The 10,570-nt window shown below is 44.9% G+C and overlaps 1 protein-coding gene and 1 long non-coding RNA gene across 3 annotated transcripts in view; both read left to right on the top strand.

Moving 5' to 3' along the window:
• Positions 1–2,123: 2,123 nt before the first annotated feature.
• Positions 2,124–10,570, top strand: part of SRPK1 (SRSF protein kinase 1) — a 28,029-nt gene continuing 19,582 nt past the window's right edge. The window contains exons 1-2 of one of the 2 annotated variants that reach the window (XM_041119680.1): positions 2,124–2,399; positions 2,528–2,588. In XM_041119680.1, coding sequence (XP_040975614.1) covers positions 2,387–2,399; positions 2,528–2,588 — 74 coding nt within the window. In that variant the 5' untranslated portion in view covers positions 2,124–2,386. Of the gene's footprint in view, positions 2,400–2,527; positions 2,589–10,570 lie in introns of those variants that run through there. The other variant, XM_041119679.1, reaches the window with a different exon arrangement.
• On the top strand, positions 4,022–10,553 carry LOC121232577. The gene is made up of 3 exons (XR_005931283.1): positions 4,022–8,842; positions 9,654–9,746; positions 10,423–10,553. It is a non-coding gene; the product is annotated as an uncharacterized LOC121232577 (long non-coding RNA).

Below are 10,570 nucleotides of genomic sequence, written 5' to 3'. Positions count from 1 at the left end.
ACTTTATGGCCAAGGACTCCACCTATACCTCTAAAAAGCCACAGAAGTCAGAGTTCAAAGGCCTGTCTGTAATCATGTGTTTGTAGGCAGCTTGATGTTCTCACCTGACCTAGTTGCAACAACTGCAGTTGTTTTGTACATGCAGCAACTTTTTAATGTCCTTCCCAGCTAGTGTGATGCCGTGATGTTTTCCTAGTAGGGCATGCTGCATAAACCCAGGCAGCTCTCCCACTGCATTGAATTAGGGGATACAGATCCCCAGACAGGAGCGTTATCTTTGCAGACAGTGCAAAGTGTATGGTAACCACCCCCAACCCTGTTGGTTTTTTATTAACATATTATTCTGGTGCATAAATGGCTGCAGAACACATGAAGCAGGGGAGGAACCTCAGGAGTCATGCAGAGCGTGGCAAAAGCAGTTCTTGGAGCAATGCACTGCGGTGTGTCACACTTCGCAGGAAGCTATGAGGAAGGACCAGATAAACCAGTTACGTACGGGCCTAGTTCGGGGGCATTTATTCTGCTTTAAAAATTAGTGCCAGGCTGGTTGTGGCAAGATGAGTGTATCTTGGCTTAGGCCTGGCTCAGCAACCCTTTGAGGGTGCTACCCCAGACTGTGTTTTTCTATCCCAAATCAGAAGAGTTATGGAAGAAACTTGGCAAGAGACAAGACGCTCAGTAATATATTGCTTCTGTAGAAGACCTCTGCATGAGGCTCCTCGTTCAGACTAGGGTGGCAGCTACTGTTCGAGGGAGTATGATACCTGCCTGCACGCTTGCTTTGCTGTGTGGCTTTCCAAATCTGGCCACGTGCTGTCTTTGATGTCTTCACGTAAAGAAACCCAGCCTAGGCCAGTGGAAGTATGAAACAGAGCGGTAGTCACAGCAGGTGTGAGCACACACCTTGCTAGAGCCAACTGCATGAGTCATTTATTACAAATATGGGATGACAGACAGGCTACCTGTAAATTGAGATTATAATAGCTTCTGCGGTCTGTTTGTATCGTGACTTCTTTGAGGTAGGGAGTTGCTGTGCGATGCTAGCAGGGGGGACTCTGTCGTGCTTGAAGTCTTTCAGCTCAATGTTACCTTGAACACAGCAGTTGTGCAAAGGCTGAAATTTGCCCCTCTCTGTTGCATTACCATCACAAAAATCTTGTGGTAGTTTCTCACAGCTCTCTGCAGGAGAACAGGCAGATGTGCTAAACATCTCATGCTTGTAGGGAGCAACAACCGCAAATTATGAAAAGGATTTTTCTGTCTTCCAAAATTGCACGCACGCATACCTAGCTTTCCATGAAGATACTTATAATCTGATGCCAAAGGGCCCAGCTCTTGGGCATGTTTTAAAATGCCGTGTCCTAGAAATCAAAAAGCAGAGCAGACATGGCTCATGCTCCGGTCATGACTCCCTCTGCCGGCTTCCCGGCAGGAACCCGGGGTGAGAATCCCTGATAGAAACCTGATACGATATATAACGTGCTTGTAACAGAGCTGTGAGAAGTTTTTTAGGAGTAAAACAGCGTTAAGCAAAACCGCAGATAGGAACAGAACTGGCAAAAGTTCTAAGGTGAATATATAACCACCTTAAAACACAGGTATTTGTTCAGTGCTTACAGGGAAATGCCCGAATGGCCCAGTAGCACGAAAAGGTTTTTTTTCATCGTAATGATTAAATCAACAGTTTAATAACGAATCTCTAACGGGCACGTCACTCTGCTAAAGGGACGCGATTTACAAATCTCTTCTGTGCAAAGCTCTACCCCTTGAGCAGGAGAAGCGGGTGAGGTGTGGTCCGGCCTGCAGGCGCCCCGAGGCGCACCCCGAGGCGCACCCCGAGGCGCGGCTCACCCCTCTGCCCTTTCCCCGTGGGTGGGTGACCGGCGGCTCGTAGCGTGACATCCCTCGGGAGCGTCCGCCCTGACGTCGCGGGCGTGTGACCGCGGCTTGGCCTCACCGTTGTTATTCTCCTCGGCAGGGCTGAGGAACGGTCAGAGTGGATTCCCGAACGGCCGCCCCACGCGCGGCCCTGGCGTCACAGCCGCGGCGGCTTTCGTCACACGCGCGGCTCTCGCCGCCCGCCCCGCGCCCGCGCCCTCTCGCGCCTCCCGCCATGCCGCCACCGGAGGCGGTGCCGGCGCTCGGGGAGCTCCGCCCCGCGGAGGGTGGGCGGGGGCGTAGCCGGGAGCGGGGAGGCGTGGTTTCCCGCCACAGCTCCCTCTCGAGCGGCTCCCGCAGCCAGGGCGAGAGCGAGGCCGTGGCCGCGGGGCGGCGCGCGAAGGTGTCCAAGCTGCGCGTGCTCGGGCCGGCGCGGCCCGGCGTGGCGCGGGGAGCGGGCGGAGCGCGCAGGCGCGCGGGGCAACCGGGGCTCCCGGCTCTGGCGGCCATGGAGCGGAAAGGTGAGCGCTGCGCGGGCCTCCCCCGTCCCCTCACCCACCTACCCCCCCATCCCGGGGGGCACCGGTGCCGCCCCATCCCCTCGCCGGGCCCGCCGCCGCTCACGCTTCTCTCCCCTTCTCTCCCTCAGTGCTGGCGCTGCAGGCCCGAAAGAAGCGGACCAAAGCCAAGAAGGACAAGGCCCAGAGGAAGTAAGTGCGGCCCCCGGCTCCCCTCAGGCGGCAGCTCCCGCCACCGGCGCTGCCTCCCGCCGCCGCCTCTTTGTTACCCCGGCCCTCCCCCGCGGGGAAGGGGCTGCCGAGCCCCGCGGTGCCCCGAGCTCCGGCGGGAGCCGGGCGCTCCCGGGGCGGAGAAGCGTGCGAACCCCTCGGGCTAGACGGGTTTTTAACGCGAGTTTAATTGAAGGCACGTTTCGCGGCATAGGCAGGCAGCCGGCGCGGCTGGTGGCCCGGGGCGGCGGGTTTTGCCGCCCTGGCTCTCCGCCGGGGCTGGTTTTCCTCAGGATTTGACGGTTTCTCGCCGTCCCGTGTCGTGGTTCCTTTGGCGGGCTGCGGAGCGGAGCTGCCTCGGTGTGTAAGGAGGCTCTTCGTTCCCTGCCTCTGCCCCGAAACTCGGTGAACGGAGCTGCCGTCGTGCTCTGTCCTTGCTGGCTCCTTCCCTCGGCCCCAGGCTGTACCCAGTGGGCGATGCCAGCGTCCCCTCTCCTCTCTGGAGCCTCCAGAGCTGGCTTTAGGAACTAGCTTCTCTTGATTCTCTTGCCCCCCCGCCTCCAACGCCGCTTTTTTTTGGTTGGGTTTTTTTTTTTAATCTTGCCATAAGAATGCTGTGATGTGTTGTTTACTTCTTTCTCTAACTTTGATGCTCTCGTGTGGCTTCTCTCCTACCACAGGAATTTCACAAGTCTTTGTATGTGGTGAACTTTTGGATGCAGATATAAAAATTAAAAAGATCTCGAGTAAATACTAAACAATGGCTCCCACCAGACTGCATTAAGTACTGCATTCAGTGCTGCTCATGAATTCCTTTCTAGTGAAAGGTGATGTAAATCCTAGAGCCGGTTCTGTGTGCTCAGTAAAATGCTGCTTATTCGCGTAAAATCTCTGGTACCCCAGGAGGTTTTATACTCACTGGTGCCTGGGAACCAAAGGTATTGAGGAAGTAAAGCTTTGGGGGTGGGAGTTGGAGGGGTTTTTCTTTAGGCCTAGAGTAATGCTATCTTAGTCACTTCCTCAAACAAATCATGGATTTTAAAAAATTTTCTGGTTGTCTCTAGCAAAGATTCGGTTGTTTTGAGATGGGGCTTCTGAAGGGTGAAGAGCATTGACTAAACGCTTTGGGAGATGTGCATTATGTTTCTGTGCTATTTTGTACCTTCTCCTGGTATTTCTTGAAGATGGCATTAGGACAATTTTTTAAGAGCTCTCCTCTTTCTGTAGTATTATGTGCATCCTAATTTCTGAATGAATAATTCATTGTTTAATTCTATACCTGTTACTTTCTTTTTTTCTTGTTCACCTGCAGAAAAACAATACTGACTCTGCCAATAGAGTCCACAGTTGCAGTTGGAAAGACTGATTTCTGTGTAAATTCTGAGGTTGCTGAATGGTAACTTTCAGTGCTGGCATGTTTTTTAAAAAAAATTCTTTTTAACTATGTAGCCAGAACAGGTTAACTGCACTGCTGGTTAGCTGTTGCTTTTGCCACTAACCTTGATTTGAGTGGAGAACCATACTATTTGTAAAATGCTGTGTTTATCTTCTTAAACTACACGCTTCAACTCTGTTTTCTGGTACCATAGGTTTGTTAGATCCTGCCTCGGAAATTAAAGAAACTTGCATGTACTTTATGCTTTACATTGTACAACAAAAAGAACCCAGTGTCAGCCTCTAACTTTAGGTACAGTTCCACGACATTTATGCTATTTAAATACAAAGCTGCTCTAGTTAAATCTTCTAAAATAAGCTTAACTGGGTTGTTGCAAGACTTCTCCCATAAAACCTAAACCACATGGAATGTCCTTTTAATACCTAACGTTCCATGATAGTTGGTTAGATCACACACGTAATTTTTTCGATATGAAGGGCAGTAAAAAGCATGAAACAACTGATTTTAGAAGGTTAAGGTTGGTGAGTATTAGGAATTACCTTATTATGGGTAAGTGTAAAAATGCAGAGAATGTTCTGAAGGGATTTAAAGAAATTCAACGTATCTTTCACTTTCAAAATGAACTATACCTCCTTTAAGTTTTCCTATCAACCTAATCTGGTTTAAAAAAAACAAAACACCACCACTTGGAAAGGTTAAAATAATCACAATGGACTGTGTATAGTACAAAACTGGAAAGTTACCCTTTTTTTTGTCATTCATTAGTTAAAATTGCTATTTAGGTTCAGACAAGACCAGCCTAAACTAGTTATTTACAGAAAACCCTTGTAAATACTAATTACGGTTCTGTGTGTAGGATTTTATTTTTTTTAATGGGAAGGTCAACCAAGTTCTTAATTTTCCACAAATTCAGGATCTTCCTAGTTCTTCCCATCCTTCCTGTCTTCAAAGTTTTATTTGATATCAATGAAGGAGTGAGTGCATTTATCCCAACATACTCTTCTGCAGAAAGAAAGCAGGCAAAGTTTCTTGGTAATACAAAGGTGAGGTACCTGTGTCTTCCCACTCTAGTAAAACTACTCCAAATCTTTTGGTAATCTGGAATAATCATTAAACCAGCTGTCTCAAATGTTTGCTTAGGAAGCTTCTACTTGCCCAGCTTGCTCGACAGTCCTGTGTCTGCCATTGTGGAGTTGGAAGAATATCGTGACTGTGTACCTTTGCCCAGCTCCCATTTCTGTGAGAATTGAGGAGGAGGAAGGACAGGGAGAGTGACAGCTGAATGCCTTGGAGGGACAAAAAGCAAGTCTAGATATAGGGAGATCCTGAGTTCTAATGTTGACTGTCACTGGGTTGCTTTGTGGCCTTGAGTGAAGCATTGATTTCAGTTTCTTCTTATCTCAGCCTTTTCCGTCAAAAAAGGCAAGGAATTAGAATTAAAATTGCTTTAAATTATTTTTAGAAAATGAGAGGCAAGCTTCTGCTTGGCCTTTTCCTTAATATTAAGAATATGTCAGGAAATATGTATGTCAGAGCTTTAGTTGCTAATAAAACATAGGGAGTTTGGTACGTAGGCTACTGCAATGTGTGTTGCTGCCAAGAGATAGCTTTGCTGAAAGCTATCTGGGAAGTATGTGATGTATTAATTTTATCATTTCATGAGGTGTGAACATCTCAGGCACTGAGAGTCAGTTGATTCCCAAAGGCACTCAAAAAAGCCTGTCTTTTAAAAAAGGAGCTTGTAGGCTTACAAGCTTTTTTCTTACTAAAACTTTAATAACTTACAGCTGTCTGAAGAGTTTACAGTCTATCTGGTGAGGTGCATTCAGGTAGTTATTTTTACCCAATTGTCAGAAATGCAGAAGATTTTTTTCGATTCTTTGTTTGAAGCAGTTACTAATATCTTTGGAGTTCAGCATTGGTAGACAAAAATGTGTTAGGCAGAGTATTTGCCCTGGTCCTGAGGAAGGTGTGGGAGCTGCACAGTGCTTTCGTGGGAGCAGTTCTTGTGCTAGTTTTCCTCATATGACTTCTAGGGAACTGAAAACAGAATTCCAGTGGTCTCGTGTCTCATGAGCTGTGTTGGATGGTGATGTCCATGAACGCAGTGGCAGGAGGAAGGAGTGATGGGTGTCCCAACAGTTCAGCCTTTCATCGGCCACGAGGTGGCTGCTTCTTGCTTTTTGCAGGTCCTGCAGCACAGACCAGGCCACGTGTGTGCTTGTAACGCCTTGGTGCAGTAAGGTAGTGTCTGATTAGGAAGCAGTGCAGGCTAACAGGAGATTACAAGCTCGATTTTTTTTTTTTTTTTTTTTTTTTAAGCCTCCACGTGCTTTTTGGAGGGGAATGTTGCTTTGAGTTAGCTCTGGTGTGGACAGAACGTCTGTTCCTGACCGAATTGAAGCTGGAATATGCCAACTACGTGCTTTCATTTGAAAGAGATTAATTTCCTATGCTGCAAGACTGTTGTACTATGCGAATGAAAGCCCGATATGTGAGGAATATCTGGTATTTACTTCAAAACTATGCTTCTGTTTGAAAATACAAGCTTCTCTTTGAACTAAAATACTAATATAGATATACTTTACCAATGGCTCTGGTAATTTGTAATGGAATCAGGCACTTGTGACTGTTAGATCATAATTGCCAGTAAAATGCTGTGGCTTTTTTTCTGTCTACTTTGTATGTTGCAAACCCTGAGAAGCTCAAACTGTTCTTTGTCCTGGGAAAAAATTACTGTTTAGGTTACTACTGAGATTAAGACCCAGAGTTTAAAAACTAAGCTAAAAAACCCATCGCGGTTCAAAGCAGTTACAGAAACGGATGAGAAACTGAACAAATAGTTCTGTATTATAGCTTGTTTTCTCTGAAATGAAGAAAATAAGCATATGACTAGAACTGGGCTACAGGACTGTGTGATGTGTAGATGATGGGTATGTTCATTGGCAGGCCCAGATGATAATAGTTTCACTAAGTCCAGTGTCTTGCTTCAGCACTCTTTTATGTTTCAGGAAAAGTTGGCCTACTCGCACACAAACCCAGCAGTTCTGCGTAAGGGGTGTTGAACCGATTGTGTCTCAAAGCAGAACATTTTATTACTGTAAGCATGAATAACTACAAAGGTAGTAGCAGCCATACAGTTAACAGTATGTGGTTTGTTCTGAAAAATGTTCATGATCTGAAGTACTTTCTTCTATTTCTGCATGCACTGGTGAATTTATTTAATCCTTTCTTAGAGGCTTTACTGAGTGGGAGATATTTTTTTCACAGGACTTTCAATAGTTCCTCCGGCTCCCTCTACTCCTGGAGGGAAGACAGTGGCAGAGTTGAGTTGGTGCAGTACTGCTGTCTCGCTTCCTTTCCCTCTTCCCAAATGCATGCAATATTCAGTATTTTTGAGAAACTGGTTTAGTTTCTGCAATTTTTCTGGCCAGACTCCTGATGTGCAGTGAAGCCTCACTTCTTTCTTCCTCCTCAATAGAATTGCTATGAAGAGAGATAAGGAAGTTGGTAATTTTTCCATCTATGCAATCTGGGGAGCAGAAAATTCCTAGTAGAGTCTGATACTTTCCAGTTGGTTATTGCATGTCTTGCTTGTATCACTTTCCTGCTGTCTTTGAGGAGCCCTGAAGTTCTGACAGCCCTCTTGGGTTCTTCCTCGACTTCCTTATTCAAAACTTTGTCTGGGATCAGGATCTTGGATTACGTTTTCTTCATTTGTAGCCCTGGTATTAATTATGAAAGACATCTTTCGTAAGTATTTTGAACATAAGTTTAAGGTAGAGTCGGAATGCAAGGTAGAGTTGGAATGCATCACCCACGGGATTTTTTCATTCAAATACAGAAGTGATTATCAGACTATGAGAGGACACAACTGAAGATCTGGTTTCCATGGAAGTCCCTTCGTTTGTAATAGCTGGAATAGCAGAGGGTTCTACAAACAGCTTGTTAAGTGCTTGTGTGGAGGAGTGGGTATGGGGAGTGAGAAACTCGATTGCCTCTGTTATTTGTGCATTAGGACCGTTCTCATGTGAAATTCATTATTACTTATCTTCAAACTGAACTCCCACAGATCCACTAAACAAAAGTATGTCTTGGTGCTTCTGAGCACCGTCCTTTCAAAACGTCTCCAGTCGTCTTAAGTTCTTGACAGTGGTATTCCTGTAGCTCTGGGATGGCTGCCCTACAGCAGCAAGTGTTGTGGGTCTGCCCTACTGGCAGAAAATACCAGTTCTTTATTCAGAAAAATAGGGATGCAAGAGTGAATGAGTTGCCATAATCCAAAATAATGTGGATTATAGACTTGTAAGTCCCCCACAATCTATGATTTATAATTCCCCTCAAATACTTAAAATTTTCTTGAGCAGAAAGGTAGAGTGCATAAAAGCAGGAAAATACTTTTATCATTTCAGATCTGAATTCATACTGAAAGTTTGAGTCTGAACAGTTACAGTATTTATTGAACTCTAGAATGCCAGCAGATCTGCCTGTAAGCACGTTGGAGGGTGGCACCAGAAGCAGTCATTCTGACTAGATGTGCCTTAACTTGATCTTGAAATTACAGGCACATTAAGGAATAGTAATGAGATGCAGTCTGGCAGGCATACTTCCCTTAAAGAGACATTGTCTTGATGCATGGATGTGAAAATGGGAGAGAGATTTTAAATCCTGGCTTTTCACCATGCCATATGGAGCTTTTTTTTCCTCTTTCCCAAATGAAAACAAGGAATCTTTAAGAGCACTTGAAGCGAGATCTTGCTGCAGTGGGTGTACTGCCCTGGAAATCGTTGGCTGGATGGTTAAGGTGGAAAGCAACACTTCCTTCAGCAAGAGTCCCGGGGTGTGTTATAGTACTCTTATCTGCATCTCCTACAGTATGAGCTGGATTTGTCATTAGTCTTGCGTTCAGCTGTTTGGGGATGCCTTGTGTGTACTTTGAGCTCACAAATAAGGAATGACAGTGTTTATAAAGATTGTGCTGCAGGTGGCTTAAAAATAATTTCGGAAAGCAATTGTCTTTGGTTTCCTACAGACGGGCGTCATCTCTGCAAATACCAAGGGAATGGCAAACAGATGAAGAGAAGTAAGGAGAGTATCTTTTTTGTTAGCCCATATATAAGGATGATAGATGTGACAAAAGTGATTTGGATTAAATGTATGCTGCCTTCCTTGCTTGAAGGTTGGAAGGGGTCTGCTTTTGTATCTGTTCAAAGCAGGTAGACAGGTAGCATGGACAGTATTTCTGCTGTTTTGGGGACAAGGAAAAATACTTATTTCCTGTACAAAATAGAGTTTTTGAAGAAGTTGCTCTTAAATAGGAGAACCAAACACCTCTCTTCAAATGTTTTGTTATGTAAGTTACCAGGGTAGAGAAAACAAGTTCTGAGTTTTGATGGTGAAGTTGCATGTGGAGACTTGGCTGTTGTGATAGCTTCACTAGTAATGTATAGAGAGCAGCAAAGGAGCCCTTGCTGGTGCCACTCCACAGCACAAACACTGCTTTTTCATTGCACTGTCTGTACTAACGGGCATGACTGTAGTCTCCCATCTTCTTGTCCTCCTGATGCTGTTGGATCTGCCTGAGTGCAGATCTGTGAGAACACACATTGTGCAATCAAGGCTTCTTAATCATTTTTTTACCTTATTTTTAGTGTGTGGACCAGATAAGTGATTCTATGGGAAACTGGCAAGAGAATACAAAAGTGTTTTTTCCAAAATCTTTGAACACCTTCTGTAAGGAACAAGTGAGTGACTGAAATTTTAGTTCCTGCAAATAACTGTTACTGTCCCTGCTATGCATTGCAGAGGTGAGCAGAGTTGTCGGGTGATATATTCAATGAACGTGGAGGAAAATCTTGACTACAGTGGAAAATTTTGTGTGGTGTTAGCACCTCTTCTAATATGAAGAGGTTTGGCAATGCTAAACTGTGAAAAGGATGTTCAAACTTCAGCGAGCTTTTGAGGTGAAAATATTTTAGACGTAAAATCAGATTAATCCAATTCTTCTTTAAACCTCTTGGTTTAAAACTGCAGAGCCAGCTTCAGATTGTTTTTCACTAATAAACAGTCCTCCATAGCAGAGAATATCTCTAAATGATTACTTGCTATGTTGCATTGTTGCTGACTTGTTTGCACTATCACTTGCATAAACCATCAGGATAAAAAGGCACAGGAAATGGCTGGTAATTCTTCTACATTGTCGGATGATGATGTTAAGTGTCTGCTGCTGTGAAAAATACTCAGTTCACCTTTCTAAAGAAGATTTGACTCCTCCTGCTTTTTTTGTTACTTTTAAGCATAAAGGATAAGTTTTTCTTGTAACTCTGGATGGGGAGGTTTGGAATTACTTCAGAAAAGTCATTTTTACTTTGAACGCCCTTTCTCTCCTGTGTGATTGTGCTGGCATTTCTGTATCAAAAGGGTTGGACTGTCGGCAATTACCATGATCCTTGTCTTCATCCAAGCTTTGAATCCAGTGGACTATTGAATAGGCAAATAAAACCGGCTTGTTCAGGAAGATGAAACAAAGTATCTGACTGAATTTCTAATTTCATTAGAGGGAAGATTG

This window comes from Aquila chrysaetos, chromosome 24, assembly GCF_900496995.4.
Source record: "Aquila chrysaetos chrysaetos chromosome 24, bAquChr1.4, whole genome shotgun sequence".
NCBI classification, from domain to species: Eukaryota; Metazoa; Chordata; class Aves; order Accipitriformes; family Accipitridae; genus Aquila; species Aquila chrysaetos.
Note: the sequence above shows the minus strand (reverse complement) of the source record. Positions and strands in the feature narration are given on the sequence as shown.